The 25473-nt window shown below is 50.1% G+C and overlaps 1 protein-coding gene and 1 pseudogene across 1 annotated transcript in view; both read left to right on the top strand.

Moving 5' to 3' along the window:
* Positions 1 to 25288, top strand: part of MINDY1 (MINDY lysine 48 deubiquitinase 1) — a 31413-nt gene extending 6125 nt beyond the window's left edge. The window contains exons 2-11 of the mRNA XM_053368783.1: positions 1278 to 1417; positions 4516 to 6350; positions 13083 to 13140; positions 14373 to 14437; positions 15993 to 16151; positions 17904 to 18006; positions 20708 to 20850; positions 22524 to 22715; positions 23819 to 23953; positions 25000 to 25288. Coding sequence (XP_053224758.1) covers positions 5811 to 6350; positions 13083 to 13140; positions 14373 to 14437; positions 15993 to 16151; positions 17904 to 18006; positions 20708 to 20850; positions 22524 to 22715; positions 23819 to 23953; positions 25000 to 25080 — 1476 coding nt within the window. The 5' untranslated portion in view covers positions 1278 to 1417; positions 4516 to 5810 and the 3' untranslated portion in view covers positions 25081 to 25288. The remainder of the gene's footprint in view (positions 1 to 1277; positions 1418 to 4515; positions 6351 to 13082; positions 13141 to 14372; positions 14438 to 15992; positions 16152 to 17903; positions 18007 to 20707; positions 20851 to 22523; positions 22716 to 23818; positions 23954 to 24999) is intronic.
* LOC128404525 (uncharacterized) lies at positions 18121 to 18216 on the top strand (annotated as a pseudogene).
* Positions 25289 to 25473: the final 185 nt, after the last annotated feature.

Below are 25473 nucleotides of genomic sequence, written 5' to 3'. Positions count from 1 at the left end.
TCCGATTTGATTTGTAGAATCTTAGGTCCTTACTCACGGGTTTGATGTTTCAGCCCGATGTTTCTTGGAAGAAAGGTCAGCGCTCATCCGTGACAGCCGCGCGGCTTCGCCTCCGCAGAAAGAGCGATGAACCCACAGCACCGCTCCCCCTCCTTCACTCCGGAGCCCCTTACGGGGTTCCTTTTGTGATTTCGGGGTCGCTCCAGGTGCCCGCCGGGTCCCACGGCCACGGACTCACTCTGCCCGTGGTTTATCTTGATGGGTTGCCGCTGCGCCGTCGCGAGCAACCCTTGGGCGAGAGATCTTAAGCACGTATGCAGATGGGGAGTTCATCCGTTGTGCCTCTGCATGATGTTCGCTCAAGCAGTCTGCTTGCCCCCTTTATGGGGCAAAATTTGTCCAGTAATTCCTGGAGAGCATGCAAGTCTTCAAGGAGGGTGCCTGTCGCCCCTCTCTCTGTGTGTCTCTGCCTCTTTCCTTCTTTCCATCCAGCCTCCCACTGGGGAATGAGTCCTCATGGTCTGTACAGCAGCCAGCTTGATTCAATTGCTGTGGGATCGCAGGAGGAATTTCCCTGTTGCCCTTCTGAATGAGTCACTGCCTCCTTCCGATCAGCTTCACGCCCCCAAAAGCAAACCTTTCTCTCCCCTTGCAGTCTCCCCTTTGTGAGAGCAAAGTAACGCCTCCCATTATAATTCAGAAAATAAGCACTAAAAAGGTAAAGGGTAAAGGGACCCCTGACCGTTAGGTCCAGTCGTGGCCGACTCTGGGGTTGTGGCACTCATCTTGCTTTACTGGCCGAGGGAGCCGGCGTACAGCTTCCGGGTCATGTGGCCAGCATGACGAAGCCGCTTCTGGCGGACCAGAGCAGCGCACGGAAACGCCGTTTACCTTCCCGCTGGAGCGGTATCTATTTATCTACTTGCACTTTGACGTGCTTTTGAACTGCTAGGTTGCAGGAGCTGGGACTGAGCAACAGGAGCTCACCCCGTAGCGTGCATTCGAACCGCCGACCTTCTGATCGGCAAGTCCTAGGCTCTGTGGTTTAACCCACAGCGTCACCCGCTATCAGACCTTAAAAAAAAAAAAAATAAGCTGTCAGCAGCTTTGGAAAACACTGCTCTTTTGTTATCTGACCCTAATTCCTCTCCCTTTTTCCGGACCCATTGCACAAGACCCCTCCAGTGCTGTAAAACCTCCGCCCCAATAGATGTCTCTGTGGGGAGGCGAGAAGGTAAACAAGCCGGTGCAAAGTGACTCTCCTTTTTCTCCGCCAGGTCTCCTCTCGTCTTCCGATTTAGGGAGAGAAAAAAGAAGGGAAGGAAGAAGAGAGGGAGAAACTTCGGAAGGATCCAAAACGGAGGAAGATTTGCAAAGAGAGAGAGAAAGAGGCCTTGGGATGAAAGTCAAAGGAAGGGTGAGCAAAGATTCCCTTGTCTCTCCACATTTTGCCTCCCGCATTTGGATCTGCTTGATTCGGATCAGGGGGTGTTTACATTAGGATCCAGGAGCGGAGAAGCAGCCAGCCCCCCCCCATTGCCCCACAGCCCCACTTTCTCGCCTTCCGCACCCGTCACTTTTTCTCGCAAAGCTTTCCCTAATAATATTTTGCCAGCCTTCCCAAAAAACCCCGTCCTTTTCCCCGTTGCCTTGGACCCTGGCTGGCTGTCCTGGTTGGGTAAGCCGAAGAAGGCAGACAGGACACGACCCGGTGCTACGCCACATAAAGACCCCACCACCCGTCCCGGTCCTGGGTGCGAGTTCCTTTGCAAGATGGGCGTGTCCAGACTGGCAGGTTTGGCTCACACAGCCCCAGACTCTTTAACAGGCTGTAAGCACACATTCCTTGGCCTTAAGATTATTTCCATTTACAGTATTTAATTTGTTAAGACGTATAACTGGCTCGGTGGGCAGTGCTTTGCATTCAGAAAGTCCTGGGTTCGGTTCCTGCTGGGCCTGAGAGAGTCCCGCTCTCTCAAACTCCGGAGAGCTACTACCAGTCAGCGTAGGCAACACTAGATTAAATGGAGCAATTGCTGGCTTGGTATAAGGAAGCTTCTCTGTGTTTCTATTCAGTCGGCTCTTTATTCGGAATCATGAGGACTAGAACCTTAAGATTATTCTTGATAATAACAATAATAATAATAATTTATTATTTATACCCCGCCCATCTGGCCGTGTTTCTCCAGCCACTCTGGGCGGCTTCCAACAGAATATTAAAATACAATATCCTATTAAACATTAAAAGCTTCCCTAAACAGGGCTGCCTTCAGATGTCTTCTAAAAGTCTGGTAGTTGTTGTTCTCTTTGACATCTGTTGGGAGGGCGTTCCACAGGGCGGGCGCCACCACCGAGAAGGCCCTCTGCCTGGTTCCCTGTAACTTGGCTTCTCGCAGGGAGGGAACTGTCAGAAAGCCCTCGGAGCTGGACCTCAGTGTCCGGGCAGAACGATGGGGGTGGAGACGCTCCTTCAGGTATACTGGACCGATTCTTAGAGAGCCCTACGTCAGAGATAGAGGAGATGCACTGCATGCTGGAAGTCCAGCCCCCAATGGCATCCCCAGGAGGGGTTGGGAGAGGCCACTGCAACAGAATTGTGTTTTCAGAATCATGAGGACTGGAGTCTTGCTTTATTTTTAAGGGGGGGGGGCTGTGGCTCAGTGGTGAGAGCATCTGCTTTGCACGCAGAAGGTCCAAGGTCCAGTCCCCCTTGGAGTCAAACCCGGGGCAACCTAGTCCTAGCCTAACACTAACCATTTTACTTCACTGCCATTTAGCCCTAGAAATGTAATTACCAGTTTATTTGATTTCTATCCTGTGTTTGCTCCTAAAGGAGCCTGCAAAGCATAACTAATGAAACAATACATAATTAAAGCGCTACAAAATGTAAAGTGGCTATAGTAAAAATAAAAATAATAATATTCAGAACAGAAATGTTGAAGTAGTGAGGAGAGTGCGCAGCCCATAGGTAACCAAGGTTAGCTTGCTGCTGCTTCTTTCCTCCTCCCTCCTCCTCCCTCTTTCCTTGTGTGCCGTGTCTTGCTACCAATCTTTGTAAGCCGCTCAGCTAAAGGGTGGGGGTTAAAATGAATAAATTTTGAGGGAACTGGGTGGGGTGGGGTGGAGAGTTATCTGTTGCACCTCCAGCTGAAGGTGGATTTGCACCGATCCTGCTCTCCCCTTCACCTCCCTCCTGGGCTTTTGAAACCCAGGTCCCCGCCGTTGCCTGGATCCAACCAGGCTGCAGATCTAAGCTGTTTCCCTACCCCCAACCCCACCCCTAGGACCGGCTTGACAGCTTCCCTCTTGCGAAAACATCCCACAACAACCACCCCAGAGCTATGCAACTACCGCGGCAACCGAGCGTTCAGCTGACTGACGGCTGGCCATTCCCCTCCCTGATCAGATCGCGTGGGGAGAGGCGAGCAGGTGCCTCTGGCCTCCCCAATTTACCCAGATCCCCAGCTTTCATCTAAAAAGAGAGAGAGCTATAGCAGAATCATGCATTTAAAGTGCATTCAGCTCCCATCTGAAGCATGTGACTTCCCCCAAGGAATCCTGGGAAGTGTAGTTTCCAACCTCACCAAGATCCAATTCCCAGGATTCTTTGGGGGAAACTATTCTGTGCTTTCCATTTATGGGGCAGAAAGGAAATATTGTTCTGTCTGATCGGGAGAGGAAAGAACGCTTCCAGCTGAGGGTGGTGGGGCCTCGGAGCGTAATATGGCCCTTGGGACCTCTCCCTGTGGCCCCCGGGGGCACACCCCTCGCCTGCCTCGCTTTGCACCCTCCCAGAGTGCTTTCTTCTGCCGTAAATACGTCCTTCCACCCTGATCATGCCTTTTACATGTTTGGATGGAGGAGAGAGAGAGAGAAATTATGTTTGGAAGCCAGCCTATAATAATAATAATAATAATAATAATAATAATAATAATAATAATAATAATTTATTATTTATACCCTGCCCATCTGGCTGAGTTTCCCCAGCCACTCTGGGCGGCTCCCAATCAAGTGTTAAAAACAGTACAGCGTTACATATTAAAAACTTCCCTGAACAGGGCTGCCTTAAGATGTCTTCTGAATGTCAGGTAGTTGTTTATCTCTTTGACATCTGGTGGGAGGGCGTTCCACAGGGTGGGCGCCACCACCGAGAAGGCCCTCTGTCTGATTCCCTGTAGCCTCACTTCTCGCAATGAGGGAACCGCCAGAAGGCCCTCGGCGCTGGACCTCAGTGTCCAGGCTGACACTGCCTACTGTGCAAAGGTACTCATGGCTCCACCCACTTTTACCTGTGGCCCCGCCCGCCCCAGCATGCGGCCCCTGAAAGCCTGCCTGGAAGGGAATTCCGCCCTTGCTTGGTCTGGAAAAGCCCCACCCCAATTTCAGTCCTTGGAGGTGAAAACATACATGGCTTTTAAATGAAATTCTTCCGTGGAAGCGAGGTGAAGGTGTGTCCAGGTGGAAAAATCCAGGTGTTTCTCTTACCACCCTCTTCCCTTCTTTTTTTATTGCCAGGATCCTGCCGCCCGGCTGATTTAAAACCCCTCCGGCTGAGCCGCTCTCTCTGCAAAGGCAAGCTGTCAACAACCCGCCAAACTCGCTCTAGAGACTGAGCAGCGCGTGAGTTGTGGCTGGCGGCGAGGAGAGAAAGTCAATATGCTGGGATGCCTTCGAGCGGAAGGAGAAGCTCAGATCAGATGAAAATAAGATAGGGGACTGGCTGCCTCTGTTTGCGGTTGCCCAACCTCAAGGACAACAAAAGGAGGGCGAAGGTTTGGAGCCGGTGGCACAGAGTCCGTGTCCGACACTTTAGGAAAAGGAATAACAACACACCCGAATAACCTTCGTCTTCTACATCTGTCTTTGCCTTTTTTAAAAAAAATAACGTTTTTAAAAAGGAAAAAACCAAACCGTCCGTGCAGCAAAATCTTTGCATTTTTATCCTATTTTTAACCAGTTTGTGGAAATTTACTTCTTTTAATTTCATATATATATATATATATATAGGCGTGGGTTTCTTTGCTTTTTTAAAAAGATTTTTTTTGTACAAAAAAAGGGAGATTTTTCTTTTTTCTTTTTTTTAAAAAAAAGGATCTTGAAAGATAATAATCCTTTGCGTATCTGGAAGCGGAGAGATTGAGAGGCGGCCGGCGGTTGGGTTTCCTGGGTGTTAAATAATTAAATTTTTAAAGCCGAGCTGGAGAAGAGGTGGCGGAATTGATTTCTCCGTGGCCCCCACGAGAAGCGGAAAACGCAAGGGAAAAACCAGCCTGGGGGAAAAAACATCGGTTTCTATTCTCATTTTTATTTCCGCCTCACGTTTTCTCAGCAGTGCCTGACAGCCCCTGAAATTGCAGACCCCAAATTGTCATCGTCCCCCACTTTTAAGGTCTTTTAGGGTAGCTTTTGAAAAGGGGAAAGGCGACGTCAAGTAAGATCCGGTTGGGAAACAGAGGATGAATTGAAACAGGAATCTTTTCCCACCTGCTTTTTAAAAAAGTGTTATTTTCTACCACTTGGGAGAAGGCGGCGAGTCGGCGCAGGCAGAGGAATTGCACCTAGCAAACGTTGCATTTTGTAAGGCGAATAGAAGTTTGCGAATCGCTTATTGATCCGGGGAGAGGGGTGAGTTTCTCCTGCCAAACGCCTGAATCCGTTTTCCTCTTGAGAGGCAGAATCGGAAAGCACATTCAAACTTCAGCAGAAAGCGAGAAGGAAGCCTGTCATTTGGGACTCGATCCGACAGCCAGCCTCGTCCGCAGTGGATGCTTGGGTTTTTATAAGGAAGGCGGCAGTAGGGGCAGTGCCGAATGGAGCCCGAATTATCCGCAGAACCGTCAGCGAAGGGGGAGAATGTGCCGGCCGAACCCCAGACCACCAAGGCCTCACCGGAGGAGCGAGGCGTAGAGGACGTTGGCGCCATGTGTGGCAAGGTGCCTGCCGCAAACAGGCAAGACCAGGAGGAGGCACCGAAGGCCCCGGCCTGCGAGGAAACCCCCCCGGGGGCCGGGAGGGGAGGCGAAGGGCCGGAACCCGAATCTCCGGAGTCTGCGGAGGCCGGAAAGCTGGATTCCAAAGAGCGTCCGGGAGAGGAGGAGCTGCTGGCGGGCGCTGCCTCTCTGCCAAGCGACTCTGACCCGGCCGATGTGCCCACCACCGCAGCCGCCGAGCAACCCGGGGAGGCGGCCCCTGAGCCCCGGTCTTCTCCCGCCAGCCACCCCCAGCCCCCTGACTTCTACTGCGTCAAATGGATCAGCTGGAAAGGGGAGAGGACGCCCGTCATCACACAGAGCGAGAACGGGCCCTGCCCGCTGCTGGCCATCATGAACATCCTTTTCTTGCAGTGGAAGGTGAGTAGAGCTTCCAGGGTCAGGGGCAGTCTACCCCCGAAGGCATAAACTCTTATCTCTAATTCTGTAACAAATTACTGTGTTCGGTGAAGGTCCTGTGTGAGTGTCTGGAGGCAGTTGGAGAATGGATGGCGGCTAACAGATTGAGGTTGAATCCTGACAAGACAGAAGTACTGTTTTTGGGGGACAGGGGGCAGGCGGGTGTGGGGGATTCCCTGGTCCTCAATGGGGGTAACTGTGCCCCTGAAGGACCAGGTGCGCAGCCTGGGAGTCATTTTGGACTCACAGGTGTCCATGGAGGTGCAGGTTAATTCTGTGTCCAGGGCGGCTGTCTACCAGCTCCATCTGGTGTGCAGGCTGATTAGCTGCTTTCTCTGTGCAAAGGTCAGAGGGGGCAGGGCTTCTGTTGAGGTAGGGGATTAGCTGTGGGAGGAGCTTGTCAGAGCTTGTAGGGCAGCGGCTGAAGAAGGAACAAAAAGGGTTTTCTTGTGTGAGTTTCTTGTGGCTGATTAGCTGCTTTCTCTGTGCAAAGGTCAGAGGGGGCAGGGCTTCTGTTGAGGTAGGGGATTAGCTGTGGGAGGAGCTTGTCAGAGCTTGTAGGGCAGCGGCTGAAGAAGGAACAAAAAGGGTTTTCTTGTGTGAGTTTCTTGTGGCTGATTAGCTGCTTTCTCTGTGCAAAGGTCAGAGGGGGCAGGGCTTCTGTTGAGGTAGGGGATTAGCTGTGGGAGGAGCTTGTCAGAGCTTGTAGGGCAGCGGCTGAAGAAGGAACAAAAAGGGTTTTCTTGTGTGAGTTTCTTGTGGCTGATTAGCTGCTTTCTCTGTGCAAAGGTCAGAGGGGGCAGGGCTTCTGTTGAGGTAGGGGATTAGCTGTGGGAGGAGCTTGTCAGAGCTTGTAGGGCAGCGGCTGAAGAAGGAACAAAAAGGGTTTTCTTGTGTGAGTTTCTTGTGGCTGATTAGCTGCTTTCTCTGTGCAAAGGTCAGAGGGGGCAGGGCTTCTGTTGAGGTAGGGGATTAGCTGTGGGAGGAGCTTGTCAGAGCTTGTAGGGCAGCGGCTGAAGAAGGAACAAAAAGGGTTTTCTTGTGTGAGTTTCTTGTGGCTGATTAGCTGCTTTCTCTGTGCAAAGGTCAGAGGGGGCAGGGCTTCTGTTGAGGTAGGGGATTAGCTGTGGGAGGAGCTTGTCAGAGCTTGTAGGGCAGCGGCGCGCGCCTAGCGGCGCGCGCAGTTTGATCCATCTTTTAGATTTAGGGGAGCTAGTCTCAAACGTTTGTTGGGGGAGATATAGGTTTATTTGGGGGGATTTATTTGTCATGTCTTCACGCTTTTTATGATGGAGGACCGCTGTAGTCACCCCCAACGACACCTTCTCAAGATGGAGGGTGAGGGAACAGCTGCAGTCGCCTGTGGTTCCTGCGCAATGTTTGCCATCTTGCCAAAGGTTGCAGGCAGCTTTACCTGCAGCAATTGCATGTTGATTGCCCTCTTAAAAGACAAAGTCCAGCAACTGGAGGAACGTGTAGCTACGCTCCAAAGAATTAGAGAGCTGGAGCTCTTCTTGGAAGCAACAGAGCACACCGTCTCCACCAAGGAGGAGACAGGGGACTCCCCTGAGAAGGAGGCTAGTTCACCAACACAGGAGCCAGATATATGGAGAAACGTGACTCAAAGAAGTAGGAGGCCCAGGGTTCGCTCTGATTGTTTAGAAATACGCAATCGCTTTGAGGTCCTTTCCCCTAGCATGGAAGACGAAGAGCAGACTCCATTTGAGGATCTCTCCCTCATTACAGTCGATCAGGTATATGAAGACGAGCAGCAAAGGCAGTCTTCAGGGAATGTGCAGGCGACCTTGGAACGGACAGCTCACGGAAGAACCTCGACCAGACCTAAGAGGAGGCGTGTAGTGGTGATAGGGGATTCCCTACTGAGGGGAACAGAAGCAGTGATCTGTGGGCCTGACAAGATGTCTCGGGAAGTGTGCTGTCTCCCCGGGGCTAAGATCCAAGATGTAACTGAACGACTGCAAGGAATCATAAAACCCACTGACAAATACCCCTTCCTCTTGGTTCATGTGGGAACCAATGACACTGCAAGCAATAGCCTCCAGAAGATCAAAAGAGATTACGAGGCTCTGGGCAGGAAATTGAAGCAATTAAATGCACAAATTGTCATCTCATCTGTCCTCCCAGTTGAACGACGTGGCCCAGGGAGAGAGGGAAAAATAGTGGAAGTGAACAACTGGCTTCGCAAATGGTGTAAACAGGAACGGTTTGGATTCTTAGATCACGGAATGCAGTTTCTTGAAGATGGACTTCTGGCAAGCGATGGGCTGCACCTCACAACGGTTGGTAGGAATGTTTTTGCAAAAAATCTCAGAAACCTCATCAGGAGGGCTTTAAACTGACTAATGTGGGGGAGGGAGACAGTGCTCCTGAAGGTAGGAGTCTATCAATTGATGAAGATGATCATCCAAATGTCATAGACCGAATGGAGCAAACAGCACGCAGACCTAGTGGTGGGAGGAAAAAATCCTTAAATAAGAGACATGGGGGAATGATTAATGGACTTCAATGTCTGTACACTAATGCGCAAAGTATGGGAAATAAACAAGATGAGCTTGAGCTCTTGGTACAGCAAACTAAATATGACATAATAGGCATCACTGAAACCTGGTGGGATAAGTCCCACGATTGGAATGTAATAATGGAGGGATACAATCTATTTCAGAGAAACAGACCAGACAAGAAAGGAGGAGGAGTGGCGTTATATGTCAGGGATGTGTATACCTGTGAAGAGATCCAAGATTTAGAACCTCAAAGCCAAAGTGAGAGCATTTGGGTCAAAATTAAGGGAGAGAAGAATAACAGTGACCTCATTGTGGGAGTTTACTATAGATCCCCAAGCCAAACGGAGGACATAGATGATGCCTTCCTGGAACAGATGGCCAAGCATGCAAAAGGAAGGGAGATAGTAGTAATGGGGGACTTCAATTACCCGGATATTTGTTGGATGTCAAACTCAGCCAAGAGCATAAGGTCAAACAGATTCCTCACTGGCCTTGCAGACAACTTCATTGTCCAGAAAGTGGGAGAAGCTACAAGAGGAACAGCCATTTTAGATCTGGTCCTAACCAATGTTGATGACCTGGTTAGTGGGGTAGAAGTGGAAGGATCATTAGGCGCGAGTGATCATGCTCTTCTGAAGTTTACTATACAGCGGAAAGGAGCAGCCAAGCATACTAGGACTCAATTTCTCGACTTTAAGAAAGCCGACTTCATAAAACTTAGGGAAGTGCTGGGTGAGATCCCATGGACAGTAATACTAAAAGGAAAGGGAGTTCATGATGGCTGGGAGTTTGTTAAGAGGGAGATAGTAAAAGCACAACTTCAGGCAATACCAATGAGACGGAAACATGGAAGGTGCCTAAAGAAGCCAGGGTGGCTATCTAAAGAACTTTTAACTGAGTTAAGATTTAAAAAGGATGTGTACAAAAAATGGAAAAGGGGGGAAACCACCAAAGAGGAATTCAAACAAATAGCCAGCACGTGTAGACACAAAGTCAGAAAAGCTAAAGCACAGAATGAACTCAGGCTTGCTAGAGAGGTTAAAAGCAACAAAAAAGGCTTTTATGGGTATGTTCGTAGCAAAAGGAAGAACAAAGAAACAGTGGGGTCACTCAGAGGAGAAGATGGTGAAATGCAAACAGGGGACACAGAAAGGGCTGAACTCCTCAATGCCTTCTTTGCCTCAGTCTTCTCCGATAAAGAAAACAATGCCCGACCTGAAGAATTTGGAGCAAATGATTCAGCAGAGGAAACACAGCCCAGAATAACTAAGGAGATAGTACAAGAATACTTGGCTAGTCTAGATGTATTCAAGTCTCCAGGGCCAGATGAACTGCATCCAAGAGTATTAAAAGAACTGGCAGATGTGATTTCAGAACCACTGGCAGTCATCTTTGAGAATTCCTGGAGAACAGGCGAAGTCCCAGCAGACTGGAGGAGGGCAAATGTTGTCCCTATTTTCAAAAAGGGGAAAAGAGAGGACCCAAATAATTACCGCCCAGTCAGTCTGACATCAATACCAGGGAAGATTCTGGAGCAGATCATTAAGCAAACAGTCTGTGAGCACCTGGAAAGGAATGCTGTGATCACCAATAGTCAGCATGGATTTCTGAAAAATAAGTCATGTCAGACTAACCTGATCTCGTTTTTTGACAGAATTACAAGCCTGGTAGATGAAGGGAACGCAGTGGATGTAGCCTACCTTGATTTCAGCAAGGCATTTGACAAGGTGCCCCATGATATTCTTGTAAAGAAGCTGGTAAAATGCGGTCTTGACTATGCTACCACTCAGTGGATTTGTAACTGGCTGACTGACCGAACCCAAAGGGTGCTCATCAATGGTTCCTCTTCATCCTGGAGAAGAGTGACTAGTGGGGTGCCACAGGGTTCTGTCTTGGGCCCGGTCTTATTCAACATCTTTATCAACGACTTGGATGATGGACTCAAGGGCATCCTGATCAAATTTGCAGATGACACCAAACTGGGAGGGGTGGCTAACACCCCAGAGGACAGGAACACACTTCAAAACGACCTTGACAGATTAGAGAACTGGGCCAAAACAAACAAGATGAATTTTAACAGGGAGAAATGTAAAGTATTGCACTTGGGCAAAAAAAATGAGAGGCACAAATACAAGATGGGTGACACCTGGCTTGAGAGCACTACATGTGAAAAGGATCTAGGAGTCTTGGTTGACCACAAACTTGACATGAGCCAACAGTGTGACGCGGCAGCTAAAAAAGCCAATGCAATTCTGGGCTGCATCAATAGGAGTATAGCATCTAGATCAAGGGAAGTAATAGTGCCACTGTATTCTGCTCTGGTCAGACCTCACCTGGAGTACTGTGTCCAGTTCTGGGCACCACAGTTCAAGAAGGACATTGACAAACTGGAACGTGTCCAGAGGAGGGCAACCAAAATGGTCAAAGGCCTGGAAACGATGCCTTATGAGGAACGGCTAAGGGAGCTGGGCATGTTTAGCCTGGAGAAGAGGAGGTTAAGGGGTGATATGATAGCCATGTTCAAATATATAAAAGGATGTCACATAGAGGAGGGAGAAAGGTTGTTTTCTGCTGCTCCAGAGAAGCGGACACGGAGCAATGGATCCAAACTACAAGAAAGAAGATTCCACCTAAACATTAGGAAGAACTTCCTGACAGTAAGAGCTGTTCGACAGTGGAATTTGCTGCCAAGGAGTGTGGTGGAGTCTCCTTCTTTGGAGGTCTTTAAGCAGAGGCTTGACAACCATATGTCAGGAGTGCTCTGATGGTGTTTCCTGCTTGGCAGGGGGTTGGACTCGATGGCCCTTGTGGTCTCTTCCAACTCTATGATTCTATGATTCTAGGATGAGACCCTACCTGCCCGCAGACTGTCTTGCCAGAGTGGTGCATGCTCTGGTTATCTCCCGCTTGGACTACTGCAATGCACTCTATGTGGGGCTACCTTTGAAGGCGACCCGGAAACTGCAATTAATCTAGAATGTGGCAGCTAGACTGGGGACTGGGAGTGGCCACCAGGACCGCATAACACCGGTCCTGAGAGATCTGCATTGGCTCCCAGTACGTTTCCAAGCACAATTCAAAGTGTTGGTGCTGACCTTGAAAGCCCTAAACGGCCTCGGCCCAGTATACCCGAAGAAGTGTCTCCACCCCCATAGTTCAGCCCGGACACTGAGGTCCAGCTCCGAGGGCCTTCTGGCGGTTCCCTCATTGCAAAAAGTGAGATTACAGGGAACCAGACAGAGGGCCTTCTTCGGTGGTGGCACCCGCCCTGTGGAACGCCCTCCCTTCAGATGTGAAGGAAATAAGCCGCTATCTTATCTTTAAAAGACATCCGAAGGCAGCCCTGTTTAGGGAAGTTTTTAATATTTAATGCTGTATTGTTTTTAACACTTGATTGGGAGCCGCTCAGAGTGGCTGGGGAAACCCAGCCAGATGGGTGGGGTATAAATAATAAATTATTATTATTATTATTATTATTACATATCCTTATGAATTTGAGTTTGTAATCTCTGTTTTGAGTTTGTAATCTCTATTTGAGTTTGCAATCCTTGTCAGAATACATACTTTTGAATGGATTAGTTTTTGTTACAATTGACTATTGATTTGCGAGTAGGGACCCCTCCCACTGCTGAAACTTATATTGGCCTGAGTTCTTAGTGTGCTTTTTTCTTGGTAAAGGTAAAGGGACCCCTGACCATTAGGTCCAGTCGTGGCTGACTCTGGGGTTGCAGCGCTCATCTCGCTTTATTGGCCAAGGGAGCCGGCGTACAGCTTCTGGGTCATGTGGCCAGCATGACTAAGCCGCTTCTGGCGAACCAGAGCAGCGCACGGAAACGCCGTTTCCCTTCCCGCCGGAGCGGTACCTATTTATCTACTTGCACTTTGACGTGCTTTCGAACTGCTAGCTGGGTAGGAGCAGGGACTGAGCAACGGGAGCTCACCCCGTCATGGGGATTCGAACCACCGACCTTCTGATCGTCAAGTCCTAGGCTCTGTGGTTTAACCCACAGCGCCACCCGCGTCCCCTTTTTTCTTGGTATATACCCCCAAATGCAGGCATTTGGAGGGAGGAGGGGGCGCGCTCGGGTCTAGGCAGGCTGGTCCTCTTGGCAAAATGTCCTTTATCCTCCCAAATCTCTTCTCTCTCTTTTTCTCTCTTCCTCTCTTTCAGGTGAAACTGCCTCCCCAGAAGGAAGTGATCACTTCCGACGAGCTGATGGCTCACCTTGGTAAGTGGCAGGATGTGGCCGCCATCGCTTTCACATTTCCTTAGGGCTGGGGTTGTGATTTTTTGGAGGGGGGGTTCTGGGTACTAGACAAGGGGCCACCTACCGTATTTTTCGCTCCATAAGACACACTTTTTTCTTCCTAAAAAGTAAGGGGAAATGTCTGTGCGTCTCATGGAGCGAATGTGTGGTCCCTGGAGCCGAATTGCCCAGGGGCAAAAAGCAGATCGTGCTTTTTGTTGTTGTTGAAACAAAGCCACTGATCATTTGCCGATCGGGGAGAGAGACAAGTGAGGCTAGCGATAAAGGAGGCTGCCTGGGAGGGGGAGGTAAAAGACCATGGATCCTCAGAATTTTTACATTGGGTCACCCCAAATTCACCATCAGATCACATAGCATGTCCATGGCTACAGCCTGCACCAAAAAAATCACGCATCCACTGTTTCCTGGGGCTGCAATGGTGCAAAAATGTGGTTACGAAGCACAGATCCACAGGATTTTTGCATTGGGTCACCCCAAATTCACCGTCAAATCGCATGTCTGTGGCCAGAGCATGAACCACAAAAATCATACATAAACTGTTGCGTTCACAATATTTTTTTTCTTGTTTTCCTCCTCTAAAAACTGGGTGCGTCTTATGGTCAGGTGCGTCTTGTGGGGCGAAAAATATGGTAATTCCCCCCACCCCTGTGAAGCTGCCATTCTACAGAGTGAGATCATTTGGTCCAGGGGTGGAGAAACCTGATTTTTCGTTTTCATTTTTGCTCAAGGGCCGCTTGCCGCTTCCGGGCAAGGTTCAGGGGCCGCGCGCAGCTGGTGGGCGGGGCCAGAGGCCAAAGTGGGCGGAGCAACTAAGGCAGCTGCTTACCTTTGCATAGTCAGCTATCTTCTCTATGCAGGCTTGTATTCAAGCAAGTTACAGATCTGCCAGAAGGGATGGGCTTAAGTTAGCCTTTCTTTTAATCACAGCGGGTCTGATCCGCGTTGGACGAGCGTTGGACGCAACCCTGAATGTTGGCAGATCCAGGGCAGGTGAAAGGAAGGACTAAACAGTAGCTAAACAGTGGAACTCCCTGCCACTTGAGGCAGTCTGTCTAGATTCCTAGGTTACCAGAGGCATATTTGAGCACTCTGAGAACAGGAGGCTGGACTGGCTGGGCCCCCTTTGGCCTGATCCAGCAACAATGCCCTTCTTACATTCTTAATGAAAAAGGTCTATTTTCTCTCTATGCCAGGTGACTGCATTCTGTCCATCAAGCCCCAAAAACAGTCGGAAGCACTCCAGCTCAACTTTCAGCAAGTGAGTTCCTTTCTCCCCCCCCCCTTCCCTTCAGGCTCCCCCAAGGCACTCGGCAGGTCTCTGTTTATTGTAATAACCTGCTGAGAAATTCCACAATCTGCCCTGTGCCCAAAGCTCCTGCTGCAGATAATAATTGCACATTAAAACCAAACAATGGCACACCAAGAAGCATCTTGCGCTTAAGCACGTACCGTCGTAAAAACTGCAGGCTAAGGGAGCCGCCAGTTTGCCCCAGCAGCCAGCAGCGCCCTTCAGAGAATGAGATCAGGATACCAAGGGAGCTGAGTGCCTGGTCAGACGAAGCAGGGCCCCTCTTTGGCGGTAAGGAGTGGAACCTCCACAGGAAGGAGCAGCCCACCTCGGAAAACTGCATTCAGAGGATACGCAAACTGCAGTATGTCTGCCCTCGCTGCGGACGGCTGTCCCGCAGGTCGTTGCCGAAAAGGAGAACATTGCGTTCCTTGCGGCCTGATCCAGCGAGGGCATAATCCCTTACAAGTAATACTATAACACCGGTCTTGAAAGACCTACACTGGCTCCCAGTACGTTTCCGAGCACAATTCAAAGTGTTGGTGCTGACCTTTAAAGCCCTAAACGGCCTCGGTCCAGTATACCTGAAGGAGCGTCTCCACCTCCATTGTTCTGCCCAGACACTGAGGTCCAGCGCCGAGGGCCTTCTGGCGGTTCCCTCCCTGTGAGAAGCCAAGTTACAGGGAACCAGGCAGAGGGCCTTCTGGCGGTTCCCTCATTGCGAGAAGTGAGGTTGCAGGGAACCAGACAGAGGGCCTTCTTGGTGGTGGCACCCGCCCTGTGGAACGCCCTCCCATCATGTGTCAGGGAAATAAACAACTACCTAACATTTAGAAGTGTTGGTGCTGACCTTGAAAGCCCTAAACGGCCCAGTATACCTGAAGGAGCGTCTCCACCTCCATCGTTCTGCCCAGACACTGAGGTCCAGCGCCGAGGGCCTTCTGGCGGTTCCCTCACTGCGAGAAGCCAAGTTACAGGGAACCAGGCACAGGGCCTTCTCAGTAGTGGCGCCTGCCCTGTGGAACGCCCTCCCTTCAGATGTCAAAGAGAAAAATAACTGCCAGACTTTTAGAAGACATCTGAAGGCAGCCCTGTTTAGGGAAGCTTTTAATGTTTAATAGGTTATTGTATTTTAGTGTTCTGTTGGAAGCTGCCCAGAGTCGCTGGGGGGACCCAGGCAGATGGGTGGGGTATAAATAATAATTATTATTATTATTATTATTATTATTATTATTATTATCTCTGATTAACTCGTTTGTTGACTGATGGCGTTTCTGCCCCAGCTTTCCCCCCCCCCCAAGAGCTCAAGGTGGTGGTACACGTCATTCTCCCTCTCATTTAATCCCCACAACGACCCTGAGACAGCGGCCCTGTGGGTGGATTCGAACCCTGGTCTCCTAGAGCTGAGGTTCCTTATCTCTGCCCCCCCCCCAAAAAATACAGGCTTTCCCAGCTAGACTTTGTTCTGTCCCCAAATTTCAAAACCCAGCATGCCCTTCTTCTCTTCCTCTCCTGCCGCGGACAGAACGTCAACGACGCCATGACGGTTCTGCCCAAACTCTCCACGGGGCTGGATGTCAACGTGAGGTTCACAGGAGTCGCCGATTTCGAGTACACCCCCGAGTGCATCGTCTTTGACCTTCTCAACATGCCTCTCTATCACGGCTGGCTGGTGGACCCGCAGGTGAGACACCTTCTCCTCTAGTTCTTCTTTCCGCAACCCATCGCTTCCTAGGAGCTGAGCTTGCGAGTCGTCAGCATCTCAGGTGCCGCCGAAGGCGTCTTTGAGAGTTTCGCGAGCCGAATCTCTCCAGTCTGAGAAGCGTAAACGGCACCTGCCATTCAGCCAGTGCCGGATTTACGTACAGTCATACCTCATGTTTGCTTCATGTTACATTTTTTCAGGTTGCGTCCCACGGCGACCCGGAAGTACCAGAAAGGGTTACTTCCGGGTTTCGCTGCGCGGGCATGTGCAGACGCGCAAAATGACGTCACGCACGTGTGCAGAAGTGGCGAATCGCAACCCGCGTGTGCGCAGATGCGCCGCTGCGGGTTGCGTGCCTTTCATGTTGCAAACAGGCCTCCAGAACGGATCCCGTTCGCAACCAGAGATACCACTGTATAAGCTAAACAAGCTATAGCTTAGGGCCCCACCCTCTTGGGGGCCCCCAAAAAATCAAAGGAAAAAAAACACCTGGGTGTACATTTCCAAAATACAAGATATAAAACAAATAAAATAAAACCCACATACAGCAACAGTGTTTTGTGCTGTGTAGGCTCCTATTTGTTATGTGCAAATGGCTTTAGATACCTATTAGGTCCATAAATTACCATGTAGCATATATTCAACACAACAAACAGCAACCATTTATTGTTGACAAAGGACAGCTGGACATATAAAGGGCCCCATTGCCTTCAGTAGCTGAGGGCTTCATTAAACCTAAATCCAGTCCTGCGTTCAGCCATCCCCAGCTGTTGGGAAATTGAATTGCAATCTGCATTTTTAATTGAAATTTTAAAAATAATAATTGAAATTTAAAAATGTTAAATTCTAAATTGGGGTGTCCTGTGACAACCACCCACCCGGATGTTTGTTGAACTACAACTTCCATCACCTCCAACCATTGGCCAGGTGGGCTGGGGGCTGATGGGAAATTGAGTCCCGCACTACCTCAGGCCCCTATTCCTGACCTAAGTCTAAGATAATGAGAACAATGCAAAGTCTTCCCAACATCACCACGATCAGTTCCACTGGAGCCCAATGGGCTTCATACATTTCTTTATTCCGTTTATTTATCTCATTCTTCCTCTCCCTGCAAATATATATATATATGTGTATGTGTGTGTGCGTACACACACACACACACCCCGTATTTTCCGCTTCATAAGACGCACCTGACCATAAGATGCACCTAGTTTTTAGAGGGGGAATGCAAGAAAAAAATATTCTTTAAAGGGAGCACTGAGCAGAGCTTGTATGCATCCACACACACTCCGCATGGCTCTTTAAAGGGAGCGCGGCTCTTGGGGGCTTTTCTGGGAGGTGGGGGAAGGGACAGAGGGGCAAAGCCAGAAGCTAGAACAGCGAGAGGGAGCACTGCGCAGCAATCCCTCTTGCTGTTCTGGCTTCTGGGAAAGCTGTGCAGCCTGCATTCGCTCCATAAGACGCACGCACATTTCCCCTTACTTTTTAGGAGGGAAAAAGTGCATCTTATAGAGCAAAAAATACGGTATATTGTGGGTTTCTACATTATCCACCTTCTACATTATCCACAACAACCCTGCAAAGTTAGGCTGAGGGGTGGGGAAACTGACCTAAGGCCACCCTGGGAGTTTGGTGGCCGAACTGGGATTTGAACCTGCCTCTTGGCCGTCGACACCCCTTGCGCCGTGGACTCCCAGACTCCAGCGCACAACCTGTTTCTCCCCACCCCAGATACCAGAGGTGGCCCAGGCCGTCAGCAAGCTGACCTACAACCAGTTGGTGGAGAAGATCATCACCTGCAAACACTCAAGCGACCCTAATCTGGTGACAGAAGGTGAGGCCTGTCTGCCTGGACTCATTCACACGTTCAAGGTCCAGGGGTAACTGTTACCTGGAGGTGGGGTTGTCGTCAGCCCAGGGGTGGAGGCCATTAAGTAAGATCTGATTTGTGCTCGCTTCGGCAGCACATATGCTAAAATTGGAATGATACAGAGAAGATTAGCATGGCCGCTGCACAAGAAAAAATAAAATAAGATCTGATTTACGGAGACTAAGAGCAGGGCCTGCTTGGTGGTAGTTTCACGCTTGCGGAAATTTGCTTTCCAAGCCTCGTCTCACATTTTTTACCTCAAGAGACCTCTCAGCAAAGGCCTTTTAACCATCTTTGAGCTATTAGACACCTATTTTGAACAACCGTTACATGTATATACAGTGGAACCTCGGTTGTCGAACGTAATCCATTTTGGAAGACCATTCGACTTCCAAAACGTTTGACAACCGAGGCGCAATTGCCAGGCGGCAAAATCCATTGAAAAAATGGAGAAACACACTGCGGAAGCCGTTCGACTTCCGAGGCACGTTTGAAAACAGAAGCATTCACCTTCGGGTCATCGGCGTTCGAAAGCCGAAACGTTTGACTTCTGAAGCGTTCGACAACCAAGGTTCCACTGTATATTTCTTGTATCATTTACAACCATTGAAATTTTGAATTCTTTTAAACCGTACCTACGGGATCGCCTCTCCTGGTATGCCCCACGGAGGACCTTAAGGTCCACAATGACAACATTTTGGAGGTCCCAAGGTGGTTAGATAGGTCTCAACCAGAGCCAGGGCCTTTTCAGTACTGGCCCCGACGTGGTAGAATGCTCTGTCCCAAGAGACTAGGGCCCTGCGGGACTTGACATCTTTCTGCAGGGCCTGCAAGACAGAGCTGTTCCGCCTGGCCTTCAGTTCAGACTCAGTCTGACCCTTATGTTTCCCTCCCCTTATGGTCTTGATTTATCGGCTACTTTTAAAATGAGCCTGCATTTTAAATTGCATTTTAACCTGTATTTTAAATTGGTTCCCCCCCCCATTATGTTTTTTACTGGAATTTTATTGGTGTTAGCTGCCCTGAGGTCGGCTCTGGCTGGGAAGGGCGGGGTATTATTATTAATAATAATAATAATAATAATAATAATAATAATAATAATTAGGTTGTTGTCCCATGCTGAAGACACACCTCTTTGAAACTTGAGATACATGTATTGTTATGGCTCTGGGTGGTGGGGTCAGTCTGGATGACACCTGTGGTTCCCTTCAAAACCTGTGGTCTTGCGGATAGGAGCCTAGAATCTAGGAGGAAGCTTGCTTACCATTCGCATTTTGAAAAAGCAATCTCTGTTGCCAGAGAGACCAATGGGCGGGCCTTTCCCGACTTCACCTGGCTGAATGTCGCATTATCCTGGGATGGAGAACAATAGGGCCAGGTGGGGCTGTGAGTGTGTGGGTTTGGTGGGAGCTGGAGGTACAGAGGCTTGTCTCTCTCTGTGCTCGATAAGAATAAGAATAATTCATTATTTATACCCTCCCATCTGGCTGGGTTTCCCCAGCCACTCCGGGCGGCTTCCAACAAAATATTAAAATACAATAGTCTGTCAAACATTAAAAGCTTCCCTGAACAGGGCTGCCTTCAGATGTCTTCTAAAAGTCTGGTAGTTGTTTATCTCTTTGACATCTGGTGGGAGGGCGTTCCACAGGGCGGGTGCCACCACCGAGAAGGTCCTCTGCCTGGTTCCCTGTAACTTGGCTTCTCACAGGGAGGGAACTACCAGAAGGCCCTCGGCGCTGGACCTCAGTGTCCGGGCAGAACGATGGGAGTGGAGACGCTCCTTCAGGTATACAGGACTGAGGCCGTTTAGGGCTTTCAAGGTCAGCACCAACACTTTGAATTGTGCTCGGAAACGTCCTGGGAGCCAATGAAGGTCTTTCAAGACCAGTGTTATGTGGTCTCGGCGGCCGCTCCCAGTCCCCAGTCTAGCTGCCGCATTCTGGATTAATTGCAGTTTCCGGGTCACCTTCAAAGGTAGCCCCACGTAGGGTAGTTCAAGCGGGTGATAACCAGAGCATGCACTACTCTGGCAAGGCAGTCCGCAGGCAGGGAGGGTCTCATCCTGCGTACCAGATGGAGCTGGTAGACAGCAGCCCTGGACACAGAAATGACCTGTGCCTCCATGGACAGCTGTGAGTCCAGAATGACTCCCAGGCTGCGCACCTGGTCCTTCAGAGGCACAGTTGCCCCATTCAGGACCAGGGAGTCCTCCACACCTGCCCGCCTCCTGTCCCCCCAAAACAGTACTTCTGTCTTGTCAGGATTCAACCTCAATCTGTTAGGATGCCAAAACTGTGCTTTGGAGACCTCCCTGGGGGACCTAGTGGGGTGTTAGTGCTGCGAGCCCCTCCACCCTATCCTCATGGTGTAAAATAAAACTACGTATCCTGGGGACACCACCACCTCCTCTGAACGCTCGGAAATTTGGCTACATGCAGCAGAGTCTCATTCACGCCCGACCCGACTGTTTTAAACAGTTTTTAATGCTGCATTCTAAAAGGTTGCTGCCCACCCTGGTTCCTGAGGGTGAAGGCCGAGTAAGGAATTGAAACAACTGTGGATCCAATTCATCATCAGAGTCGATCGCCATCACGCTTTGCCTGCATGTCGCCTCATATTTGCTTCTTCTCCTCCCTGTTCCATCGCAACACCCACCCCATTGCAGGCCTGATAGCAGAGCAGTTCTTGGAGTCCACGGCCTCTCAGCTGACCTACCACGGCCTCTGCGAGCTGACGTCCACGGTCAAGGAAGGCGAGCTGAGTGTCTTCTTCAGGAACAACCACTTCAGCACCATGATCAAGCACAAGGTACCCGCCCCGCAGGGCTGTTGTTGTTTTTCAGAAAGGTGGGCGATGTCCGGGGCTGGGCAGGGGAGGAGCAATGGTGGAGACGGCCTCCCCAGGGTCTCATCCTGCGTACTAGATGGAGCTGGTAGACAGCAGCCCTGGACACAGAAATGACCTGCGCCTCCATGGACAGCTGTGAGTCCAGAATGACTCCCAGGCTGCGCACCTGGTCCTTCAGGGGCACAGTTACCCCATTCAGTACCCCATTCAGTACCCCATTCAGTTACTCCCTTCCAGGGAGGAGGAAAAGGAAGACAATATACCGTATTTTTTTGCTCTATAAGACTCATTTTTTCCCTCCTAAAAAGTAAGGGGAAATGTGTGTGCGTCTTATGGAGCGAATGCAGGCTGCGCAGCTATCCCAGAAGCCAGAACAGCAAGAGGGATTGCTGCTTTCGCTGCGCAGCGATCCCTCTTGCTGTTCTGGCTTCTGAGATTCAGAATATTTTTTTTCTTGTTTTCCTCCTCCAAAAACTAGGTGCTTCTTGTGGTCTGGTGCGTCTTATAGAGCAAAAAATACGGTAGCTTTACAATGGGTTTGAGGGAGGTTGCAGCTCAGAGGCAGATGAGGGGGGAAGCTAGGAAATTGTGGGACAATCAGAACAATACCCTGTTGGCTATTTGCAGATTAGTTGCACTGCAGAAAGCTTGCTGGGGACACCACACATTACAAGGAACACAAAATAACTTTAGCTAGGCTTTAATAACGAAAACAAAAACTTCTTTTACACTAAATATATCAACAAGCATGACCCACTGAGAGAGCCAGGTGCTGCTCTTTATATACTATACCCAATTGCTGACACAGCTTAATTAACACAACTTAGCAGTACCTGCTACACTGCTTCACAGCTGTAAAACTAGGTCACGTTATTTGCTCTGGCCCTTAAAGACATACACATCTTGTGGAACAATAATCAACCTTCAAATTTAAAGAGACCATTCAACATACCCAGCTGACACGCTGTCATTAGAAAGCATTCCAGACCCTCCATCTCCCAGAACCCGGAGAGCCTTAAAAGTAGGAGCTCAAAGACAGAGGGCACTTGTCAGCACCCGTAGAAGTGACGAAGGAGGAGTGGGAGAGACGAGGGGTGGAGATTCACTCAGGACATTATCCAAGAGGACTGGGAAGTTCAGTAGCCTCTCTCTGTGATTAGAGCCCAAGAAAGTAGATGCTCGCAAGTGGTGGTGTTTTTAAATAGTTGTACGCAGGTGGTGCTGTGGGTTAAACCACAGAGCCTAGGGCTTGCCGATCAGAAGGTTGGTGGTTCGAATCCCCGCGACGGGGTGAGCTCCCATTGCTCGGTCCCTGCTCCTGGCAACCTAGCAGTTCGAAAGCACCTCAAAGTGCAAGTAGATAAATAGGTACCACTCCGGCGGGAAGGTAAACGGCGTTTCCGTGCGCTGCTCTGGTTCGCCAGAAGCGGCTTAGTCCTGCTGGCCACATGACCCGGATGCTGTACGCCGGCTCCCTCGGCCAATAAAGCGAGATGAGCGCCGCAACCCCAGAGTCGGCCATGACTGGGCCTAATGGTCAGGGGTCCCTTTACCTTTACTTATGCTGATTTACCGCCACCCTGCCTCCAAATTAACCAGAGCCTGTTTGTTTTCTCTCCCTGCTCCCTCTCCAGAGCCACTTGTACCTCCTGGTGACCGACCAGGGCTTCCTCCACGAGGAGCAGGTCGCCTGGGAGAGCCTGCACAACGTGGACGGGGACAGCTGCTTCTGCGACGCAGAGTTCCACCTCAGCCACGCCCTGGGCAAGGAGGCAGCAGGCGGTTCCCCACAAGAGCAGCACCTCAACCAGAGACAGGTGGACCAGGTGAGAGCAGGGGCCAGCGAGGCAAGACCATGCGGGGCATAAGGGCTGCCCCGGTTCACCCAATCAGTTGAAAGGGGAGGCTTTTTAGCCAATGGTAAGCAACCTTCTCGGGACACGGGTGGCGCTGTGGATTAAACCACAGAGCCTAGGACTTGCCAATCAGAAGGTCGGTGTTTCAAATCCCCATGACAGGGTGAGCTCCCGTTGCTCAGTCCCTGCTCCTGCCAACCTAGCAGTTCGAAAGCATGCCAGTGCAAGTAGATAAATAGGTACCACTCCGGCGGGAAGGTAAACGGCGTTTCCGTGCGCTGCTCTGGTTTGCCAGAAGTGGCTTAAGTCATGCTGGCCACATGACCCGGAAGCTGTACGCCGGCTCCCTCGGCCAGGAAAGCGAGATGTGCGTCGCAACCCCAGAGTCGGCCACGACTGGACCTAATGGTCAGGGGTCCCTTTACCTTTACCTTTTAAGCAACCTTCTCACCCTCCGTGGTGATTGGAGCCAATCAGAGCGAAAGGAGCCGATTCAACCACTGAGGACGGGCTCAGAGGGTCCCTCTGGCTAACAGGGAGAAAGAGGAGTTGTTCTGCGTGTTCCCAAGCTGAGCATTTAGGAGCACTGAAAACGCAATGCTTCCGTTTCAAGAGAACGGTGGCCGGGTTCTGCTGCGTGCAAATGTAATAATAATAAGAAGAAGGTCTTGAAACACTCCACATCCTATGTATGTACAAAGGAAATAGTTCCTTCCTTTTCTTTACATTTCCAACATTTATTACTTATTTTATACATTTTTAGCTAATTTTACAGGTGCAACATACTACCTATACATCATTTTCATCACATTTTCTTTCAGAGCACTGCATGCAGTAAATTTTAATCCTTCCTTCCATAGTTTCCCCCAATCTTTTAACTATATATTATACCCAAAATCTTTGGCGTGTTGCGAATTAAATAAAATTAAGATGGAAGAAGAAAATGAAACCAGAGGGTAGGAATTCGAAGGAGGTGTGTGTGCCATGCTCTGAGTTCACATCCACCTACTCTTTCTCTCTCCTCCCTCCCTCCCTCCCTCCCTTCCTTCCTTCCTTCCTTCCTTCCTCCATAGGACTACATGATCGCCTTGTCTCTGCAACAGCAGCAAGGAGGACCTGCGCTCAGCGACTTAGAGCTCGCCCAGCAGCTGCAGCAGGAGGAATATCAGCAGCAGCAGCAGCCGCCGGCCACGGCCCCCCCTGCACAGGTAACATTCCCCCCAACCCCCAACTCCCCCCAACCCCTGTGTATGCAGCATGGCCAGCGGTCAGGAGTAGAGTTAGGTAGACCCCAGCATCATCTGCAGGGCCATAGACCTGCCATAAATAGCTCTATTACAGACCACCAGCTGCTCATGACAGGGACACGGGTGGCGCTGTGGGTTAAACCACAGAGCCTAGGACTTGCTGATCAGAAGGTCGGCGGTTCGAATCCCCACAACGGGGTGAGCTCCCGTTGCTCGGTCCCTGCTCCTGCCAACCTAGCAGTTCGAAAGCACGTGCAAGTGGATAAATAGGTACCGCTCCGACGGGAAGGTGAACGGCATTTCCGTGCACTGCTCTGGTTCGCCAGAAGTGGCTTAGTCATGCTGTCCACATGACCCGGAAGCTGTACGCCGGCTCCCTCAGCCAATAAAGCGAGATGAGTGCCGCAACCCCAGAGTCGGCCACAACTGGACCTAATGGTCAGGGGTCCCTTTACCTTTATCTAGCTGCTTGTGATAAGAGCTGCTATTTAAAAATAGGTGCCTGGTTTGGGGGGGGTGTTTCCTCCCCTTCTCCCTCCCTATCGCCCTTTCCTTGCGTGTCGCAAGTTTTAGATATTATTATTATTACTGGTATAGCACAGGTATAACACAGCCAACAATAGCCTTCTCCTTCTCCTAATAATAATAATAATAATAATAATAATAATAATAATTTAATATTTGTACCCCGCCCATCTGGCTGGGTTTCCTCAGCCACTCTGGGCGGCTTCCAACGAAGCCCAAAAATACACTAAGATGTCACACATTAAAAACTTCCCATGTCCAATCCTCTTTTAAAACCATCCAGATTGGCTGCCTCATGTGGAAGTGAGTTCCACAGTTTAACCACAGCAACAAGGGCTTCGTCTTCGCTGAATCTCCCAGCCTCCCTTGCGTGTGTCCCTATTGATATCCAGTATCACGAGAGAGGAAGGAAAAGTGTTCCACGTCTGACAAAATCTCCCGTTCCTTAACACGCCCCACTTTCTCCTCTTCCCTCCTTTTAGGGGAGGACTCCTCCGCCCTCCCGCCCCTCCGGAGAGCGCAGGCCACGCCAGAAGCAGGATTCGGACTGTGTCGTCCTGTAACGCCAAGCCGCGGGTGGCCCAGAGCACCCGTTTCCCAGCCGACCGAAGTCTGCCACGGAGAAGGACCCTCTTCTTCTATACGCCTCTTGTTCCGTTTTTTAAAAAAGACTGCTGTTTTTAAAAAGTCTCCCCCTTCTGGGGCTGAAACCAAAATTAAAAGGGGGAAAAGAGAGAAACTAACCTTTGGGGTGGCGAAAACCCCGGCAAACTCGTCTTCTCCAGAGTCTTTATCTTCTCCTCTCCCCACCCCACAAGTAGGGAGGGGGCCCTGTCTATCATTCAATGGGAATTGATAAGAGAGCAGTTTGGTTGCGGGTGCAGTTGATTGGAAATGATATTCCCACTCCAGGCAGAGAAACAAGCCAGACTTTCCTTCTACAGCCCCCTTTGTGG

The sequence above is a fragment of the Podarcis raffonei genome, chromosome 16, assembly GCF_027172205.1.
Source record: "Podarcis raffonei isolate rPodRaf1 chromosome 16, rPodRaf1.pri, whole genome shotgun sequence".
In the NCBI taxonomy this organism is placed as follows: Eukaryota; Metazoa; Chordata; class Lepidosauria; order Squamata; family Lacertidae; genus Podarcis; species Podarcis raffonei.
Note: the sequence above shows the minus strand (reverse complement) of the source record. Positions and strands in the feature narration are given on the sequence as shown.